General features: G+C 31.5%; 1 protein-coding gene across 13 annotated transcripts in view; it reads right to left on the reverse strand.

Annotated features, from left to right (window-relative positions):
* Nucleotides 1-1,815: 1,815 nt before the first annotated feature.
* Nucleotides 1,816-22,961, reverse strand: part of LOC143073589 (nucleolysin TIAR-like) — a 95,094-nt gene continuing 73,948 nt past the window's right edge. For 8 of the 13 annotated variants that reach the window (XM_076249235.1, XM_076249233.1, XM_076249237.1 and 5 more), the window contains 10 exons: nucleotides 19,302-19,377; nucleotides 16,179-16,284; nucleotides 15,064-15,153; nucleotides 14,424-14,508; nucleotides 13,707-13,869; nucleotides 12,982-13,157; nucleotides 12,480-12,583; nucleotides 12,027-12,082; nucleotides 8,388-8,428; nucleotides 1,816-6,286 (listed from right to left, as the gene is read on the reverse strand). In XM_076249235.1, the coding sequence (XP_076105350.1) occupies nucleotides 8,390-8,428; nucleotides 12,027-12,082; nucleotides 12,480-12,583; nucleotides 12,982-13,157; nucleotides 13,707-13,869; nucleotides 14,424-14,508; nucleotides 15,064-15,153; nucleotides 16,179-16,284; nucleotides 19,302-19,377 (895 nt within the window). In that variant the 3' untranslated portion in view covers nucleotides 1,816-6,286; nucleotides 8,388-8,389. Of the gene's footprint in view, nucleotides 6,287-8,387; nucleotides 8,429-10,373; nucleotides 10,448-12,026; nucleotides 12,083-12,479; nucleotides 12,584-12,981; nucleotides 13,158-13,706; nucleotides 13,870-14,423; nucleotides 14,509-15,063; nucleotides 15,154-16,178; nucleotides 16,285-19,301; nucleotides 19,378-22,961 lie in introns of all 13 variants that reach the window. The other 5 variants (XR_012977536.1, XR_012977535.1, XM_076249234.1 and 2 more) reach the window with 5 other exon arrangements.

The raw sequence follows: 22,961 nt of genomic DNA on the forward strand, positions 1-22,961 counted from the left end.
ACAAACTATCGGCATTCCCATGGGACCAATTATGCCGACTTTACAACTTGTTCCTTTATTAGTTTGAGGCTGACTTCATACAGGAACTTCATATGAAGATAGATAAGAAGTTAGCAATATCCTATAACTTTATGTTCCACTATATAGATGTTCTCTCACTGAATAATTTCAATCAAAATTTTGTGATTATGTTGAACGCATCTATCCCATCGAACTAGAGATAAAGGACACAACAGATATAGTTAAGTCTGCCTCATATCCCGACTTACACCTAAATATTGACAATTAGGATCGGCTCAAAACAAAACATTACGACAAAAGAGATGATTTCAGCAAAAATTGTGAACTTGCCATTTTTATGTAGCAAAATTCTAGCCTCGCCTGTATACGGAGTATATATCTCCATATTGATACGATATTCCTGGGTTTGTATTTCCTTGATAGAGGATAGCTGCTCACAAGGAAGCTATTAAACCAAGAGTTCCAAATGACTGAAGTTTAATTCATCCTTCCGTAAATTTTACAGACGCCATCACGAGTTGGTAGACCGTTATGGAATATACATTTCACAGATATCAGATGAGTTCCTTGTAGTAATTACAATCCTGTTCCCTTTTCATGAATGTGACCTTCCGAATTAGACCCTTCCGGAACACCTGAGATTACACCCAGATTATGGTGGAGATCGTGTTGCTTAGTCTTTATTTTCCATATTGTGACTTGTGTACTATGATTTGTCTGTTTATCTTTTTTCTTTTTTAGCCGTGAAGTTGTCAGTTTATTTTAGATCTGTGAGTTTGATGCCTCAGGTATCTTTCGTCCCTTTTTTACTACATAATGATGCAAAGATGGGATTTATGTTGTAATGAACCTAACACAAACATATGTACATCTTTTCTGTGCAGTGATTCTGTATAGTGAAGAAATTACAAGAAACAGTTATGCCCACAAAACAGTATAAAGTTGCAATTTTAAACATAAACAGGCTATTATGTGCATGCTTACTTTATGATAATCATATTGACTAATTCTTGTAGTAGTCACTGCTGTGTTCACATGAATTATCATTGATATGATCCTAATTTACTACAAGTTGTACTTTATTTGGCCTTTTAAATATTAGTCTATTGTAGACAAAACGCACGTCTGGTGAAAATACAAAATTGCAATCCTGGTATCTATGAGTTAATTTACAGATATAAGTGGTTAGTTTTATTTTGCTTTCTTGGTATATTCTTACTTTTTAAAGAATTTTAAAAATTCCAAGGAAATAAATGAAGCAGTAGCAATACACAATCCTATAATACATTACATATATTTGGTGATTTGTATGGTCTAGGGAGTCTTCTCATTCTAAGAGTTGGAACATTTTGACATTGAGTTGCGGTTTCATTGACATACATTTGAAAATGCCTGTAACAAGTCAGGAATATGACAGTTGTTGTCCATTCGTTTGATGTGTTTTATTATTTAATTTTGCCATTCGATTAGGGACTTTCCATTTTGAATTTTCCTCAGTGTTCAGTATTTTTGTTATTTTACTTTATACTCCATGTTTTGTTCATATTTGAAAGTATGTTGTTATGTTAACTTTCTGGCTTTAGGCAAGTATACTTACTATATCCAAAATAATTACTAAAAGTGTGACATCAGAAAATAAGCGGATGATTATCTATAACAGTTTAAACATGTCAGCACTGGGCAAATGTTTTTAGTTTAATTGCACACAACTGTTTGGACTTTCATCAGAACTATTCTCAGTCAATACATAAAAGGATAAAAACATGAAGATAAGAATTAAAAGAAAAACACAGATATTTTATGTACAAATTATATTTTTCTCTTTTATGTCACATGATTTACAATGATGATTTCAATGATAACAACATGAAACAGACATGTACAACAACATATGACCATGTTAGGTCGATTTCACATGACATGAGACCACATTCGGTCAATTTCACAAGACATGTGACCATGTCTATTTCACACAACATGTGACCAATTATTTGGTCTTTTTCACACCCTGACAACAACATGACTGTTTCAAACATATGACCTTGCAAAGGTCAAAATTAACACATACATTTGACACAAAATTCACATACATTGGTCTTTTAAAGTATTCAAATGCATTGTATTTGAATGCTACTTATGAGCACTGGTTTTACATGCAATTTTGGAACTATAAATTCTTATAAAATAGTGAGTGTTTGCTTGACAAGACATAACTGCTATTATTTTGTAAGTTGGAGTTGGGACATATTTCAAAAGCAATTTATGATTATATACTGTAAAGAACACTAATGCTAACTTCACAATACATACAACAATTGTTAAATCCTGAATTATGAATAACACAAAACAATTCTCATTCCCAAAATAAAATGTTGGTTTCAATTTTTATCATATAAAAATAAGAAATAAGACATCTTTTGTTACATGAATGTTTATACAACAAAATTTCCTTTTTTTTGTACAATTTAAATATCTTATGTACAATAATAAATAAGACATTATCGAACTTATATATATATACAAGTCTTGAAATTATCCTATTCATAGTCACATAAATCTGTTATCATATAAATCTGTATAAAGGATGAAAACAAATCAAAGATATAAGACAATATAAAACCATATGATATCAAAAGGATAACTTCCTTATCAGAAAACATGTTAGTTTTAATTTGAGCTGCAAGTCAGCAAAAAAGTATAAGGCTTATGCAATGGGGAGTTGAATTAACTTATAAATACGACAACCTTAGTGCAAATCAGTAAAGTGTCATGTTAAAAGTTGTTACTATCTGTAATTAATCTAAAACTAGTCTTAGGTGTTAAATGCTTTAATGCCAATAATACAATGGTGTGATAGTCTGTATCTTACTCTAATCAATGGTGTGATAGAGTCTGTATCTTACTCTAATCAATGGTGTGATAGAGTCTGTATCTTACTCTAATCAATGGTGTGATAGAGTCTGTATCTTACTCTAATCAATGGTGTGATAGAGTCTGTATCTTACTAATCAATGGGGTGATAGAGTCTGTATCTTACTCTAATCAATGGTGTGATAGAGTCTGTATCTTACTCTAATCAATGGTGTGATAGAGTCTGTACCTTACTCTAATCAATGGTGTGATAGAGTCTGTATTTTACTAATCAATGGTGTGATAGAGTCTGTATCTTACTCTAATCAATGGTGTGATAGAGTCTGTATCTTACTAATCAATGGTGTTGATTACTGTGGCTTTTAATTATTCATGTCAGAAGTGGTCAATAATCAATGCCTTACCTACCAGTTGTTATTCAAGGAATGACCAGTACCAATAAATCAAATAGGATAATTTCAAGACTGTACTATGATAAAACAACACTCATCTAAATTATACAGGATGTATAAAAATGTTGCTTCATTTAAAATCACATCAGCACTATAACAGTCACACAAATAAATATGACAATTTCTATAAACACCTGGTTATAATTACTCACAATTATTCATGTAGTTCATCCATACACAGTTCTTAAATCATTTATATATTATGTAGGGTTATCTTTACACCAAATATCTTCTTAAAACAATCTTTACATATGATACCATACTAATTAAATGAATAGCGCAGTGATGACCATTGTATTTTAAGAGAATAGCAACAGGTTGTTAATGTTTTACTGGTATTTTGTTTTAATATACATATGTGAAAATAATGGGGGGAAAAATTATACCTTACTGGACTAGGATTAAGATTCATAGCTATAACTCTGAGGTAATCAGTATCCTGAATAACATGTTAACTGCATCAATTGCATTTGTTATCTATGAGTTTTATCTTCTGTATTTGTACTGTGTGATATCCATTAACAGTAATGATTCCGATTAAAATCACTTCATAAATACTCCTAAGCAATCACTTCTGATTTAGAGCCAATGAACTAAAATAACCAAAAATAAAACTGCATTTGAATAAACTTGAGAATGCTTTAACAGCAAATTAAATTCACCGCATAAAGCCATTAATAAAATCAAATTGCTATAAAATAGAACAGTTACATAATATTTGAGGATGATTATTTTCCGTCTAAATAGATTACGGTTTGTTTGTAGAATCCAGCAGATCGTTTTATAACACTCATCTACACAAATCAATGCCAATTATCTTGGTTTTGGGGGTTGATTCTACTTTCAGTTTTTAGGAATGTTAAATTTAAGATTCTACTTGATACACAAATTAGTATGACCTAAATCAGTGATGCTACACAATAATATAAAACTTAAAAGTATGAAAACTTACTACACTATTTTTAAACAGTAAAACTATATTCGTTCAATTCTAGTTTTGTCAATAACAAATTGGGTCATAAAACTTTAGACATTACCACATTTAGAAATCCTGTGAATTGAAATTTAACATTTTAAACAATTTCAAATATTTTGAAATAGTAATTAAAAAGTAAACTAGCCGAAGATTTCTTTTTTATACTAAATGTTTGCTATATCATGTTTTTATTTTAACCAGGGTGCTATACTACACTGCTACAACAGAACATCATTATTACAAGCATGACATTAAATTGGAAGCATTTATTTTACAATGATGACCTTTAACCCTCTGATGCTATATTTACATATGATGCAATATCAGATGGACCAGGTAAAAATGATATTTTTGGTGTATTTCATTTCAGAGACAGTTATAAAATGGCAATGTTATACAATAATACTTTCCAATACAAATTGTTAAAAAACATGTCTTTTTTTCAACAAAAGGAACATTTTTATGTAACAAATCATAGAAAATTCTTATAACAAAGATATAAATCTTGACATATAACCTATAATATAGATTACTACACATCAACAAAGACATTCACATGTTGGAATATATGCCACAAACAAGGATTAGTCAAATAATTTACTGCATGGAGAAATCTGGTGGTTTTTATACCAATAACCCATTTCCTAGGTAATGTCATTATTGTAAATTTGGCAGAAGTGCTGAAGGATTTCTATTATCTAGAAAACATAGTCAAAGTTCAGGCTGAAACAATACACAAAGCAAAAATGTATTGCCCTGAAATATTTTGAATTTGACATTATTTTTATTTACCATAAAGTTTTCATGACTGTATCCCTGTCTATGACATAGATTACAAGCTGTAAGGCTAAGTAACAGTTAATTTTTACATCACCCAAATAGTAAAGATTCCATGTCCAACAGTATCATCTAAATCTGATAAGATAAAGTGGGAGGTATTTATGTGTACAAGAATAATACAGATTAAATAGTCATTTTTGTTTTTATTTAAAAGTCTCCATCTTGGGAAACAAGCTTAATAAAGTTAATTTTAGAATTCTAGTTTTCATTATGCAATTGTGTAGTATTGTAAAATTTCAGCCAGGGAAGTTCAGACATATACTTTTTGAACATGGAATCTTTGATCGTCCACACTCTACACATATTCCTCACATTTACATCACAGTTGTGTACTGAGCAGAAAAATGATGTACACATGATTAGAAATGAGAATACTTCTTCTTACAAAAACACAACAGTAAACGTAATGCAGTAGGTACCAGAAATTTATTATTTGACTTGTTCTTATAATAATAGCTTTCTTAGCATTTTATTTCTATTTCATTTTTTGATACATCTATATAAAAAGGAAAAATGTTTCATTGCATCCTTGCAATCATTTAAAATTTAAAAAAAAATCCATTATTGAAGCCTATTCTTATTCTGTATAGATAAAATATTTCAATAAATATTACAGAGGCTTATAAATGATGATAAATTTAAACATAAAATTGATAAATTTGTGTTCCAAAAAAAAATGGATTTAAACATTATTTTGAAGGTAAAAATTGACAAACAACTACATTTAACTTTGGTATATACCCAGAAATCTGCACCTTTTTTTGTAAAGAAACATTTCTGTACAAGACCATAATGCTTTTCTAAAACAATTAAATCTGACATGATTGAGTAAAGCTATGTTCTGTCAAAAATTATAACGGTATTACAAAAAAACTTTATCAATTGCACTGTAAAATATTTTCAGATTTAGAAAACAGGGTAAAATGCATAAAATGAAATAAAAGCAGCATAAAAACAAGTACTCTCATGTAAAATGATAATGATTTGTGTGCACCATAGAGTTGTCCCCCCTTTCCCTGATACTATGTACATGTATTTACACATCATTAATGTTTTTTTTTTTATTCTATTCCCATTTTCTGCCTCCTGCTCTGTCGTACATTTCATGTACAGTTTCTGATCAAATCTGAAAAAGAAGAAATAAGAATATGTATTCAAATCTACATCTCAAAAATTAAGAACAATTCTTTGGGGACAAGATTCTTCAAGATATTGATTAATTTTATTTATTTTGCAGATCATTTGTTTCTACTGAAGGAAATTTGATTTGTCAACTTTAATTTTCATTTGATAGTCGAAATTAATCAACTTTTGTAAAAAGGCCTCAGGTTAATCTGATATTGTTTTTTTTTGTAAGTCAATAAATACTCCAGTTGTGTCACATGGATGAAACAAGAGGGACTATGTCAAATTTGTAACATGAGACACCTCAATGGATAGAGATAGAAGGAACCAAGAACTAACCCTGTTATAAACTCCTAATATCAGTATTAATTATCCAACATATCTTTTATTACAAGAAGGAATTTGTTGAGATAAGTCCAATACAATAGAAAATCTGCCAAAGATTTACTGGACACTTAGGGTATGTCCTTATAATAATTTCAAATCTAAATCCTTGAATATATATTTCTTGGGAGTTTTTGAAGTTAGATTGAACTAATGACTCTTGAATAAATGTTTCATTGAACAAACATGCCGTGTAAAGTTTTTGTTTAGTTGTGGGTACAGGATGTTTTCTCCGTGTGTTGAAGACCCATTGGTGGACTTTGAGTTTGTTTTCTCCGTGTGTTGAAGACCCATTGGTGGCCTTTGAGTTTGTTTAGTTCTGGGTACAGGATGTTTTCTCCCTGTGTTGAAGACCCATTGGTGGCCTTTGAGTTTGTTTTCTCCGTGTGTTGAAGACCCATTGGTGGCCTTTGAGTTTGTTTAGTTCTGGGTACAGGATGTTTTCTCCATGTGTTGAGGACCCATTGGTGGCCTTTGAGTTTGTTTTCTCCGTGTGTTGAAGACCCATTGGTGGCCTTTGAGTTTGTTTTCTCCATGTGTTGAAGACCCATTGGTGGCCTTTGAGTTTGTTTTCTCTGTGTGTTGAAGACCCATTGGTGGCCTTTGAGTTTGTTTTCTCCGTATGTTGAAGACCCATTGGTGGCCTTTGAGTTTGTTTTCTCCATGTGTTGAAGACCCATTGGTGGCCTTTGAGTTTGTTTTCTCCATGTGTTGAAGACCCATTGGTGGCTTTTGAGTTTGTTGTCTCCGTGTGTTGAAGACCCATTGGTGGCCTTTGAGTTTGTTGTCTCCATGTGTTGAAGACCCATTGGTGGCCTTTGAGTTTGTTGTCTCCGTGTGTTGAAGACCCATTGGTGGCCTTTGAGTTTGTTTTCTCCGTGTGTTGAAGACCCATTGGTGGCCTTTGAGTTTGTTTTCTCCGTGTGTTGAAGACCCATTGGTGGCCTTTGAGTTTGTTTAGTTCTGGGTAGAGGATGTTGTCTCCGTGTGTTAAAGACCCATTGGTGGCCTTTGAGTTTGTTGTCTCCGTGTGTTGAAGACCCATTGGTGGCCTTTGAGTTTGTTGTCTCCGTGTGTTGAAGACCCATTGGTGGCCTTTGAGTTTGTTTAGTTCTGGGTAGAGGATGTTGTCTCTGTGTGTTGAAGACCCATTGGTGGCCTTTGAGTTTGTTTAGTTCTGGGTAGAGGATGTTGTCTCTGTGTGTTGAAGAACCATTGGTGGCCTTTGAGTTTGTTGTCTCCGTGTGTTGAAGACCCATTGGTGGCCTTTGAGTTTGTTGTCTCCGTGTGTTGAAGACCCATTGGTGGCCTTTGAGTTTGTTTAGTTCTGGGTAGAGGATGTTGTCTCTGTGTGTTGAAGACCCATTGGTGGCCTTTGAGTTTGTTTAGTTCTGGGTAGAGGATGTTGTCTCTGTGTGTTGAAGAACCATTGGTGGCCTTTGAGTTTGTTGTCTCCGTGTGTTGAAGACCCATTGGTGGCCTTTGAGTTTGTTGTCTCCGTGTGTTGAAGAACCATTGGTAGCCTTTGAGTTTGTTGTCTATTTAACATTCCACATTTCCATTTTCAAGGACATTCCTAGGAATATTGCTGCCAAATTAATCCGTTTGGTTCAGTGGTTTCAGAGGAGGAGAAGATAAAACAATTCACAGATGGACTGTACAAAGAGATGGCAAAAGCTTGTCATGGCTTTCATGTTAGTGAACTTAAAATAACTTACTGTCAATAGTGATTGGAGCCTAGTTCTGGACTTGCATCATTCTGAAATAAAAAAAAAACCAAATCAATCATAAATTCTAAACTTATTTTTTTTAGTCTTTCTAATCAAACCCATCTTAAAACTATAAATTCAATAAAGATTACTCTTGTTATGTTGAACTCAAATCACCAAGGCAACTGACTTGTTATAATGACATACTGAGCAATAGCAAGTTAAAATTCTGATAAGTAAATAAAGGATATATGAAAAAACATGTGCACTTGCCATTGAAATGGACCTTGCATGCCTTGTCATTGCATAAATTAAAATGACCCCAGAAAAACTTGTAGAACTATGTGAGGAGATATCAATAGTGCTCCAGATTTCAACATCTCAATCATACAACTTCAAATTGTATCTCCTTATTATCCAAAAGGGGGAGGGGAAGAGTTAAATATTGCCATGGTAATGTAACTGTTCCATGTTAATAGCCTAATCAGTGTGGATATTGATACTTCTTCAATGAGATTTCTTATTTAAACTTTTTAACTTAATATTTGGACTCTTAACTTATTTCATTGAATCTAATTAACCAGCTAAATAAGCTGTCTATGGTGTCAACATAACAATAGTCAACCGTTTACAGACAAATTATTTAAAATATAATTGAACTATATCCATAGAAATATGGCACAAATAACTGTAACAATGATTTAATAATGAAAGGTTTCTGTTTTGCCAGGAATGAGACAAAAAGCTGACATCAGACATGCATAAAGTAGAATTATTACGGTTCAGACTCGCAATAGGAAACAAGACATTAAAATTTAAAACTTTGTCTGAGAAAAATGCTTAATGAAGGAAAAGGTTCCTTGAAATGTATTCATTTTACATTTCAAAGTTATTACATAATTAAGTTCTGCATTACTGAAATTCTTCAAAGTAATTAGTAGACTTAAGATCCCAGACAGTTATGTTTTCTTCTAAAAACAGACTTTCATGTAAAAGTGGAAATTTACTTGGAATTGTAAAATTTATAGCTCTGACTTTTCTCCTGAGGAATAAAGATTAATCCAAAATGCATTAACAATGTATGTACATGATCCTTATTCCCATTAAAGGCATTATCATATACAAGGATTTATATGTCGCTATTCTAGTCCATTATCTACGAACAAACAAAGTGTCTGAAGACAAAAAAGGGATCTTCAGTGCACAAGGAACCTTAAAATACTAACCACATTATATAATTTAATTTTTTTGTTGGTTTTTTATTATTTAATGTTTCTTCACAGTAATGAAATTTCAATTCCTTCAACGATAAAATCCAAACTGGTAGAGAGTATTTGTATGAGACTTCACAGTGTATATTCAATTGGCAATTGTTAATGTACTTGCTTTTCAATTTAGTCCTAAGAAAAAATATTTTTCCTTCTTTTTTCTATAATCAAGTAGAAGGAAGTCGAGAAAATAAATTACGTGCAAAGTCTGAAATACGAGAGGATAGTTCAAATGCCTGCAATACATTGAATTTTTTATTATAATCTATCAACTGAAAAAATAAGTCATATGGGAAATGAAACAAATTTCTTTTGTCTTATATAACTTAAAGTGACATTCATAAAATGCTGTGAAACAGAAATAAGGTTTTTGAAATAACCAATGTAACCTCTAGTATCCGATTTGCTTCATGTTCCATTTTAATATTTGTTTCACAATAGTATGAAATTCCTAAATGTTTGATCGAAAAAATTGAGGAAAATGTTTTACAATTTTATTGCATTCCTTTTCTTAGTGACATATACAAAAATTGTCTTTCAGTTGACAAATCACAACAAACATTTGAAAGATTTTAAAACAATATAAAAGTTTCTACTTCTACTGAATTTAAGTTTAAATTGCTAGTATTCATTTGAATGAATTAAAAAAAAATATCATTCCACTTAAAAAGTAAACAAAGAAAAAGAAGACTAAAATAGGAAAAGTTGGCCAAAAAGTCCAACTCACCCCACCGATAGATAGCCGATTGGTCAATCATGGGCTGGACTTGATATAACTTAATGCCATCACACTGCCGACACCTGCCCAATATTATACATACATGTTACAATTGTACAGCGTAAATCTACTGTGCACAAAATGGTATCAGTTTAGAGGTCACACTCAAGGTCAAATCAAAACAAGTATCATTGTCTAAAGCTCTTGCTATGATAGACATTTCAGATTCAAAAAGTTTTTTGTTTAAGGTAAAATTAATCATCTTCATGTAACTTATCTACATACAAGACGACCACTATAAAAGTTTGTATGGCCAGCAGACAAATGAGTGGACAGAAACAGACACCATTTTGATTTAGTGACCAATTATAGATAAAGAAACATGCATGCATTTCTTTACGGTGTCATATAAAATAAAACTTCTGTCATCTTATTTGAAGGGGATGAGTATAGAATGAAGGTTCAAAATGTCTTGTCTTAGTGACTATCATTGTAGGTTGAGACAAAAAAAAAAGAATCCGAAATTTAACATTGTATATAAATGATAATGTAAATAACTTTTTGTATGGCTTCCATCAGTAGGGAGAGATTAACAAACCTTGTTTACAGAAATCAAACAAAAACAAACTGCAAACAACATTTCTATAAACAAGGTTGGAATAGTATGATTTGTGAATATGATTCTAATAGTGTATATACAAAGTTTCTACACAAGGTGTTAAATATACAAGGGAACAATCAAACTTCTCGATATTCACAAAGTGTTAAATATATATGGTTTAATCAACCATGGAACTTAAGGCTACTTAAGAAATAACTAAATCACTTTCTAAGCTTTATATTGGAATAAATGTAATATAGGTCTTTTCTATAAATTAAAAATTTTGCAAACTAAAATGGTGTGTTTTGAAAAGGGGAGGACAAAAACTAGTGAAATAAGAAGTTTGAGTGATACAAAGAGACCATCAGATGACTGAGTGTCAATATATATATGTTATAATTAGAGTTTGGTAAGTTTCCCACAGACCATATAACACAGTAACTACACTTGTTAAAACATAGAACTCTTACAAGAAACAAAGTAACACATAATGCAGAACACACACATGATTACTTCCCCTTTTTGGGGGACGATGTCTTTGCCTATTTTTCAAAAACTAGCAAACATGAATTATCAATTCCAAACATCATTTTGTAAATCTGAGAAATGATTCAATTGAAAACTTGATCAAATCTAACTTTAGATCAACCAAGTTAAATTAATGATTAAGTTATGTAGCTTTCAGATTTAGAATGTGTGTTCAGCATCTTGTGTTAGCTTTTGCATATGCAAATAACATAGAATCAGTTTATTCAAGCCGTTACACAAACTTTCAAACACAAGGTCAATGATCTGCACATATTTAAGGAAAAGAAAAAAAAAATTGTAAGACTTTCTAAATTTTATGTTACCAGCGTGATTAAATAAATTATGTTAAAAAATTGCAGAAATTTTTTAACAATATCTATGGCAAAATCATGAAACAAGGTGACCTTGTCCTTCAAGAATTGAATATGGTAACAGCAGTAAACTGGTTCTAATCAAACCCTTATTGAGCTCTGCAGAAAATTGGCATAGTTATATATTAATAATCTTGTATAGCACTCAGCACTAATACATACAAAGTATTCATCATGTCGATCGTAACTACTCTTATCACTTTTATCGTAGGAATCATCTGTGATGAAATATGACAAACACAACTTATGATTGGTTGAAATGACAATTGATCAAATAAAATTATATGGTATTGTTGAATCATCAACCAAAAAAAATCTCTTTAAAAATAATTTAACCAAAACTGCTAATCAATTGAAAATAATCAATTTTAAGCATTGATAATCTTGAATAAAAAAGAGAGCAAAAATAATTACCCAAAACTGCTAATCAATTAAAAATAATTAATTCTAAGTATTGATAATTTTGAATAAAAAAATAAACAAGCAAAAATATTTTTTTTCTTCAGAATGTTAAACAATTTAATGAAGTGCTACAAAGTTTTGAAAGAGAATTTGGTCAATAAGTTTGGACACAGCTCAATAAAGCATGTTGTTAGCTAAGCCGTAGACACGTACCCTGTGGCATTTGGTATCCCATCATACCTTGTTGTTGACCGTTGAACTGTTGACCCGGAGGCATTTGCATCTGTCCCCATTGCTGCATTGGCATGTTCATGCCGCTTTTAATGAAATAATAAATAAAGATTACAAATACAGTTATTATGGCGACTAAAGTTTTTTCTTTCTTCAAAAATGAGGTTCCAATACAGCTGTTTCATTATAAGCCAGTATATTATTATATTGAAATAAAAGAATGGGCCGTAAAATTGTTATATGACCGTTATCACCTCCAGAGTGAGGGATTTTTTCGATGCGTTGAAGACCCATTGGTGGCCTTTACCTGTTATCTGCTCTTACGTTGTTTTTTTTTTGTCTCTTTGACACATTCCCCATTTGCATTCTCAATTTTATCTTTATTTAAAATGTCAAATATTTGGAACATGTACATCTTTAAGGCTACAGCCAGCTATCAGGAATTATTTAAGAAAGCTTGCCTGATTGTTGACTGTCTATTTACCTGTAAGGATAGCTACCATAACCAGCAGGGTAGCCTGACTGCATGTTGTATCCCTGCCCCATGTTTTGGTATGCACCTGGGTACCAATAGCCCATATTGGCATAATACTGGCCATAGGAACCTGGTGAACCAGAATATTGCTGTTGTGAAGGCGGTTGTTGTGATGGTTGACTAACCTACAAAACATCAAAAAAACACCATTAGAAGGATTTTACAATAAAGTAAATATTCATACTGTCTTACAACAAATGTTCTTAAATAACCAATTCATGTTGTATTTTTTACAAGTATTGCAAACAAATCATGCAAATAACTACAAATGATGAACATTTATCATAATGCCTTGTGTAAGTGTAATAAAAAAGCTCAAAAATATATTGTGTAAATTGTGAGTCATTGTACCTATCAGTCAATGAGTTAGATAATTTAAAAACAAATTAAATTCAATTCTAAAGTGATAACACAAGACAAAAGTTTGAAAATTTCACGCACAAGTCACTTGAAACAATATTTTTTTTTCACAATAATAATTGAAGAAGATATCAGAATTATTTCTCAAGACTGAAAAACCATATGATTCCCTATCTGCAATACTTTCAATTTTGTCCATATACAACTCTTTCTTATGTTATCTTTATGCAAAACTGCAGTTCAAATCTATATTTTATGAACAAGTAGAAGCATCTTCTGTGCTTATAGCACAACTTGTTAAGCCGTGTACATACCATCTGATGTGGTGTACCATTTCCACTGCCCCCTCCAGCTGATGAGTTGGTCTGACTAGGTTCGTTTGATTCCTTCCCCCAGGAACACTTGACTTGCTGTTCTGCCACCATTGTACCGTTCACTTGACATATTGCTTGGGCTGCTGCCTGTTTTTCTGAAAATCTATAAGTAAAAGAAAATAAATGTAAGACTTTTTTTTGATAAAGTATGTATTTTTCAAGCTTTTGCTTACTTCTGTTTAAAATGTTTTTAGGCAAATATACTCTACAAATCATATACATGATGTGGTCTTTTATGCAAATACTGACTTCTTTATAAGCCTTGCATTAACTTTTTTATGTTAAAAATTCCATATTCAAGACAACATAAAGAAATACTTAAAGTAAAATGATAAAACTGACCTTATTGTATGGGTGTTGCTCATTGTTGAAGGCCATGTAATGACCTATAGCTGATTAATTATGCTTCATTTAGACCATTGAAAGGTTGTATCATAGGTAATCACGCCACAGTTCCTTATTATATATTTTCATGATTGATCTTTTAAAATGCAATGTAAGGATATTGTTTTAATTAATTTCAATAAGGATGTTAGTTTTGATCAGATCATGTATTGAAATACTGTGTTAAATGTACACAATGTGATTAGATTATATATATTTTGTTGTTGAGTTACTATGCCCTTTACATTAGTTCCATATTTAGTGTTTTCTTACCTTATAAATGAATAACCTTTATCTTTAAATACTCTAATTTCTTGTATCTGACCAAATTGGGTAAATGTCTGTCGCATTAATTCCTCTGAAATGACATAAAATCTTTTACATCACAACTGAATGAAAGTCACTGATTAAGAAAATACATGAATACAATCATTATAATTTGTAAATTATAAGCTGTTTCATACAATCTATAAGTCGAGATTTTGCTTTCATAAACTTCATTGAAAGAACATCATGAGCCAAAATCACAACTGCCATGTGCATTGGCCATAATAAACAAGTATTCAAGATTACAAAGGATGCTTGGTCCCCAAATTAGCTTGATAAACTTTAATTTCTTTATAGTAATCAAAACAAAACCCAGGCAGGTTTTCAAGTTTTGTTTGTTATGTCTCTTGTAGATTAAGTGTGTCTGCCTTGAAATGTTGCCTTTAATTTCTTATATCCACTTTAATGGCGGATAGTTGTATCACTGGCAAACATATCACATCTCCTTATTTTCATGTCAGAAGGTTATATTCACATCTCATGATACTATAGTCCTTAATATGCATGTAATATTTGCCACTGGACTTTAAGCACTTGTCAATCAATAAACAAGAAAACTGGTGATTTTCTCCTGTGTTCTACATACCTGTTAGATTTTGTGTTAATCCACCACAATATACTGTACAATTAGTAGAACTAGATTGACTATAAACTTCATCATATGATAATTGTTTTACTGAAATGAAGAGAAAAACAAAAATTATAACATGCAACATAGGTTGCATATGTATAAAATAGAAATTATTCTAATCAACAATAAGGGTCTCTATTACATTTTTCTATCTAAATGTTTCTACAACCTCTTTTTTATTACAGAATTGAGAATGGAAACAGGGAATGTGTTAAAGAGACAACCACCTGGCAAGAGTGGAAAACATCACAAGGCCACCATATACATATACATATATATATTCCAATCAATATTTGTAGCATATCAAAAAACATTGAACTTTCTGTCAACATGTTATTTATTTATCTGACATCTATAGCATTACTCATAATGAATTAATAAACAAAGGATTGTATATTGTGTTTCCATGACAATACATATTAACTTGTTCTTTCAATATGCCATTTTTTTTAAGTATAATGTCATGGGACCTTCTGTTTCATTTTCTATAAAGTTTTCTCAATTGAATTTTTTCTATACCTACATCAATATTTCAGTATCCTATTTTATTTGACAAAAGAAGTAATCATGATTCTGTTGAGAGCTTCTAAAAGCCTATCAATTTTCTATCAAACTTGTACTGAATAACCTTGGACCAAGGTCAACCTGCTTGTCTTTTTTGCAGATACAAACATGCATCAAAGCTAATACTTATTTGTTCATTTAGTTAAGTGATTTTTTAATGTATTAAAAAATGAAAACCTTATACAGTTTTGGAATGTTTTATTAGGTCTAGTTTGAAACCTTTCATTTTTTTTTCAAACTTAAGCCACTTATCTTGAAAAAGTCTTCATTTGAAGAAGATTGTTTTATTTCAATTACTTATTGTTTTTGTTTGAGAGACACTGTAAAGTTCAAGACCTCAGCTTGTAATTATTCAAAGTGGGTGAAATTTTGTATAACACATGAATCCCAAAACTATGCCACTGTAAATTATGCTTGGTGGTTTGTAGTTCCATTGACATAAATTACTCAGACTTTACTTTATAAATATAAAACAAAAATGTGTTTCATTCTTTAATTTTAATTACCTTCTTTAGGTACCGGAGCAGGAGGTTTCCGCGTTGCCCAGTTGGTTCTGATTGGTCGGCTACCTAACCATTGACCATTCATACTCTGTATAGCATTTTCAGCATCCTAAGAATAAAAAGTATGTAGATAAAGAAAACACCCTTTTGACCTCTCTTATCAAAAATTCTGCTACATAAGAAAACAAGTTTCAAGTATACCTGACCAGATCAAAGTATCTGTTCCATTGTGTTTTGATCATATTAAATCATGCTAAGAAAGAAGTGACCAACATCAGTTTGAGTATTTATTATAAGGCTTATGGGTGCCTAGGACATAACAGCAATTATAAAGAAAACTTCCTAGTCTCTTGCTAGGTTAAAACCCTGCGAGCTATGTTGTTCCTCTTGCTAGGTTAAAACCCTGTGAGCTATGTTGTTTCTCCTGCTAGGTTAAAACCCTGCGAGCTATTTTGTTCCTCTTGCTAGTTTAAAACCCTGCTAGCTATGTTGTTCCTCTTGCTAGTTTAAAACCCTGCTAGCTATGTTGTTCCTCTTGCTAGGTTAAAACCCTGCGAGCTATGTTGTTTCTCCTGCTAGGTTAAAACCCTGCGAGCTATTTTGTTCCTCTTGCTAGTTTAAAACCCTGCTAGCTATGTTTTTGAATCATTAAAATATCTTGATGTTTGCATCTGCCTATTTTTCTACTGAGTCTGCTAAACAGAAAAAAAAGCATCAAATAAATTGTTTATCAATTGTTTCTCCCTATTTTATTGATCAATTCTGATTTAAAACAATAAAAGTAGAAACATTCATATTTTTTTGGGGGTTATTTTCTAGGTAACAGCTGATTCTATTAAAGTATACTCCTAAAAGGTAAAATAAGTAAAAGATTGAAGAGATCTGAATTACAGACTAAGAAAAAAAATGTTATGAACCAGATACATTGAATGTATATTTTTTCATTAAACTTGTGAAGAATCCTTTGAACCCGGTAAACCTGAAACATGTTGTGAACCATCTGAACTCATGTTGTTATTTTTTATAACAAAAAGGAGAAAAAAAAATCAACATTTTCATAATGACAATTTTCTGTTAATTAAATTTATAAAGGTAAAATTCTAATCAATTATTAGAAATTTCCACATGACAACTGCAAGTCAAATACAAAGTATTGCTGGTTTCATAAAACACAAAGGCTTATCAAACCTTGGCATTTCCTACCAACAAGAATTGTGAATTTCTATGGAAAAGATACTTCATATAGCACGACATTTCTGAACGATTCATCCTTGTTTAGACTGGTAACCAATCCATATGTTAATATCCTGTTCCTGTTAAGAGCGTTGAGAGGGGGATTATTTTTTTCTTAATTACACAAAGCATGCTCAGGAAGATTACAAGCACATTCCATTTACAAGTCCGTCCCTTCCATATATCTGTGACGGGATTCAATTTCCTGGATTTTACACGGTAATCAAAGATTAGCTTAGTTTGTTAAGGAATTTATTCCCCCGACAAAATAAGTATAATCTGATGACATGTGCAATGATTAAAATTGAATGTGTTGCATAATAATAACAGAGCTCGGTTTCATAGAAACATTGTAAATGGGAGTTGATGAAAATCACTCTAGTCATGTAACTTCTGCCCATAAATAAGGTCACGATCTTCAATTAAAATCAAATTTAAAATTTCCCATAAAATTTCCCATATGAATCTTTATTTTTCATTATCAGATTATGAGTTTAGCCAATACTTAGAACTTTAATACAGTGATTGTTTAATGTTTTCGTAATGCAATAGTACAATTATAACCGCAGTCTTTAAAAACTCTTCAACCTTTATCAGTCAATGTTTAAGTTATATTTGTATCTCATCTTTGCTTAAAATAAATGTTTTATTATTTATTCATAAGGTCATTTGTTAAGATAATCAGAAAGACAACCTATATGGACTTGTGTTGCCAGAAGAAGTCGATATGCAAATTGGCAGTGCAGCAAATGGCAGGTATAGAAATACTCAGTTTTACTGAAAGGTAGCTGTTAAACAATTCTTATGAAATAGCATGCAACAATAACTTAAAAGACGGAAAAATTAGCAGTGCATCTATGATCAGATAAACTCCCTTTGTTAAAGGTGACTCATTCTGTTCTGGTTTGCTATGATACTGGGTTATCATTTCTGGTTTGCTATGATACTGGGTTATCATTTCTGGTTTGCTATGATACTGGGTTATCATTTCTGGTTTGCTATGATACTGGGTTATCATTTCTGGTTTGCTATGATACTGGGTTATCATTTCTGGTTTGCTATGATACTGGGTTATCATTTCTGGTTTGCTATGATACTGGGTTATCATTTCTGGTTTGCTATGATACTGGGTTATCATTTCTGGTTTGCTATGATACTGGGTTATCATTTCTGGTTTGCTATGATACTGGGTTATCATTTCTGGTTTGCTATGTTACTGGGTTATCATTTCTGGTTTGCTATGATACTGGGTTATCATTTCTGGTTTGCTATGATACTGGGTTATCATTTCTGGTTTGCTATGATACTGGGTTATCATTTCTGGTTTGCTATGTTACTGGGTTATCATTTCTGGTTTGCTATGATACTGGGTTATCATTTCTGGTTTGCTATGATACTGGGTTATCATTTCTGGTTTGCTATGATACTGGGTTATCATTTCTGGTTTGCTATGATACTGGGTTATCATTTCTGGTTTGCTATGATACTGGGTTATCATTTCTGGTTTGCTATGATACTGGGTTATCATTTCTGGTTTGCTATGATACTGGGTTATCATTTCTGGTTTGCTATGATACTGGGTTATCATTTCTGGTTTGCTATGATACTGGGTTATCATTTCTGGTTTGCTATGATACTGGGTTATTATTTCTGATAAGTTTTGGACCTTTGTGTATTTAAAGCTCAAATTTTTTTCAAGTGTCTTTGGTTCTCTAAACGTGAGGATTTTAACATGCTTGACCAGCCCAGAATTGGCAAGAGTAATTAAGTATTCATCGTGGGTATCACATAAAACAATAAGCAGGATCAGGAATCAGACCGCAAAAAAAACACCAACAAATATGTTTGGTGTGTTGCCTTGACTGGTATTTATTTATTTACTGTAATACTTACAACTTTTTTAACGAATGAGACAAAACCATAGCCTTTGGATTTCAGTGTCTGTGGATCTTTTATTATTTTACAATCTCTGAAAAATACAACAAACACAATGTTCATTAACTTGAGAAACATCTTAATTTACATCTTATTCATGAGAAAAGTTTTCATTTAGAAACACCACTTTAATTAACAATCTTTACTTTAGAATTTCACATTTGCTAAAGGAAAAAAAAGGTTCATTGAAATGAATTGCTGAAAGTTTTAAAAGTCAGTGCAATGTTTTTTTTTTATGCTTTAAGTAAAGATGAGATAGTTAATAATATGATACTATGACATGGCTATAAATATTGTAAGGTATAAACAGAATTATACACCAATGTACATTTGGTTGGGCCCTACATTCTAGAGTGTTCTGTCATCTTTTTTGTTGTTGTTGACAAGACAAGTGTAAAATTCCTAGCAATTTGAATAGTGCCATGTGACATTTCTACACTTTGATTGGTGCATAGCACAACATGTGACTTGTAATTCAGTTAACTCGCTAATTTGTGAGACATAGCTCTTAAGAACTGGTGATTTTAAAGATAATGTGAACATAATCTGACAAAAAGTAATAAATCCTATAGTTTATATAGTTTATAATCTTATAAATGAGCCTTGGAGACAGAACAAAGGTCAGGGAGAAATGGTACAGATACTGTTGTCTAATGAATAATCTACAACAAATGAGATTATGTATTAGATAAAACAAGTGGAACAAAATGTTGTCATGTGCAATCTCGGGGAAAAGAATATCAAAATGTATCAAATTTTCTAACTAAAATCCAATTAAATCCAATTCTTTGATATTACTCCTAAATGTTGAGAACTTGACAGAGATTAAAATTTTCAAATAGTGAATCTCCTGCACTTAAGTCCAAGAATAAGAATATTGGGGAGTAGTTTTAGAAATCAGTCCCCATTCAATATCATATCTCTCATGATAGCAAGTTTTCAAAATACTTCCGAAAAGACCCAAACGTGTCACAATATCACTGACTGATCATTGGTTGCACTATATATCATTGAAACAATCTGCTAGTCACAGTCGACTAACCCTTAATGGCATACAATTAAGTGGAAACAATATAAATGTTTCACCTTAGAACATTGAGATGGTACTAGTTCTCTTTAACTAGAACCTAATAACAGACTTTAACATATATTCATTGTGTCTAGATGTAAGTGACTACCAACATATGTCTTTTCTATTGACTTGCAGCTAAGTACATTGACAGTTTAACTTTACCATTGTTTCATTAAGAACTAGATACTAATGAGTTTTCTGCCAGCGATACAGGCCATTACTATTGCGCTACAATAATATCAAATTCCGATGGAATTGAACATGCAATCAAAGTTATCGTCTATGACTTCTCTGATGCTAATATGTTTCAATTTTATCATTTCAATTATAGACCTAAGCATATAATAGTAGTAAATTACCCAGGTCTTGGGTGGCAGACCCCTGCTTTAATGGTTATAGCTATTGATTTTCCCCCAGAATCCCCTAGTTTAAATCACAAAATCAAGTTTCCTGTAACATGACACAACCACTCATCATTCGGCTCACGATAAAACATTTATACGCCTGAGATTAATCACCAGCATCTCGCCAGGACCAAACATTTATTTCACTGTCAGCTGCTACTGTTAGTTTGAATCTAATACATCACATCTTAAACTAGTTTCAGATTGCAATTTGAAAACAATTGTGCTAATGGCTATTAAAATCATCTGCTTTACTTGTACCCCTTCAGCCAATTCGATACATTTTCCGTGTCAACACAAATAAGAATTTTACGTGAAATGATGACTACCATCAGGAAATATTTGGTAAAAAATCTTTACTCTAATTCAACTAATCTATAAGAGCTTGTTTATTGACTAATTTAAGTGATATTAATTCTCTGGGTTTAAGATTTGTCACGTAATTAAGAACCCTAGAGGGATACTTCTATTTCTAATCTAATTTCTCTATAATTTGCAGTCGTTTTCAGGAGTTTTATTTTCTATTGCAAAACTTCTAATCAGGTATTAATGACAAGATATAAATCAAGAAAAACCAGCCCAAGAACAAAGACGTTTAATATAATTGTGAATTTCTTTGTATGTCAACATAACTGCCTCATTGAAATGGTATGCCTTCTTATTAACAAATCAGTGGTGTACTGCTAATAAACTGTATGCACAACAAAAAACTTTGATCTTACAAAATACTTTTTATGCCTGTCACCGCAATCAACTTTAAATTTACCACTTTTGTCTACTTGAGTTACAATAAAGCCAGTTCTTTTCGCAGGGTGTAATTTTTCGCTTCATTTAAGCAGTTGGAACAAATTTGCCAAACAAAATTCAAGCAATTTAGAATGCAAATGCAATGGTATAATTTGAAAAAAGATTGGAATCTGCTAAAATATTTTGTATACCTTATTCAATGAAAATTGCAAAATTTTGCAACCCGATAATATCATTGCAATTGGATAATTCTATTGGGCAAATAATCTATGGCATATGCATGTAATGCAGATTCTGAATGAAGAGGAATATATTCCAATAATTAACAATAAACAGTCCTTTTCATGATATCAGCACAATACAACACACTTCTTAGGTGTTTTTTTGTTTGTTTGTTTTGAAAAACCTGCAAACTTCTAGCAGCTAGAGAAAAAGTTTGCCTCTTTCTTGTAGACATACTGTTCAGCCTGATTCATGACTTTTTGTTGCACTAATACCTGAAGAAATATTATTTATAAATTGGGACATGCAATAAAATTGGACTTATATTGTGTTAAACTATTCAAATATTTCTGCTATGATACAACGCTCTATTCAATTAAAATGAACAACATACTATCAAACAGTACACTTTCTCCCTTACCAACTATAGAGATCACAAATTGTTACTTGGTACACTTTTGACTCCACCCCATCTTGATATTTTAATTGATGGCAATAAAAAAAATCTTTTACGACAACCTTGCATTTGGTCTTTCTATGCTTAAAAATAATGCACCAGCTAAAATTAAGTTATTTATTTTTCTTTTATCTTTTTAAAGCAACCTAATCTGAACATGCTGAAATATGGTGAATTCATATTTTTGAGAAAAAAAAGTTGTGTAGGAAATTTTTAAAAAGAATTTATAGATTATAGCAATGATCTATTAATTGTACTTTAATTTTCACCAATTTCTAAATTAGTTAAGACTTCAGATGGTCAACTTTGTCATGAAAAAATTACAAAGCTGGTGCTGCTTTAAAAGAAGTCTGTTAGGTTTGAAAAATAGAGCTTCTAAAGTAAAAATAAACATAGGGCTATGTAACCAACTGAAAACAATAAGATTTCTGGTAAATACAACTTGAGATTAAGAATCTAATTTAATTTTATAACAAGAAATACGGCATCTGGTATAAAATAATATTCAAAAAAACTTTATATATTCCCTCATTGACAAAAGGCTAAAAGAATGTAACCGCAAAAAAGACAAAACAAACCCAAGTCTGAAAATTTTGTAAAAATTAATTCTTTTAATATATCTCATGATATAATGGCAGAATAATCCAAACTATTTCATACATGTACCAAACAACAATCCATGCCTGCTCTACAGCATGAGGGAGAAATGTAAAACT

Source organism: Mytilus galloprovincialis, chromosome 4 (genome assembly GCF_965363235.1).
Source record: "Mytilus galloprovincialis chromosome 4, xbMytGall1.hap1.1, whole genome shotgun sequence".
NCBI classification, from domain to species: domain Eukaryota; kingdom Metazoa; phylum Mollusca; class Bivalvia; order Mytilida; family Mytilidae; genus Mytilus; species Mytilus galloprovincialis.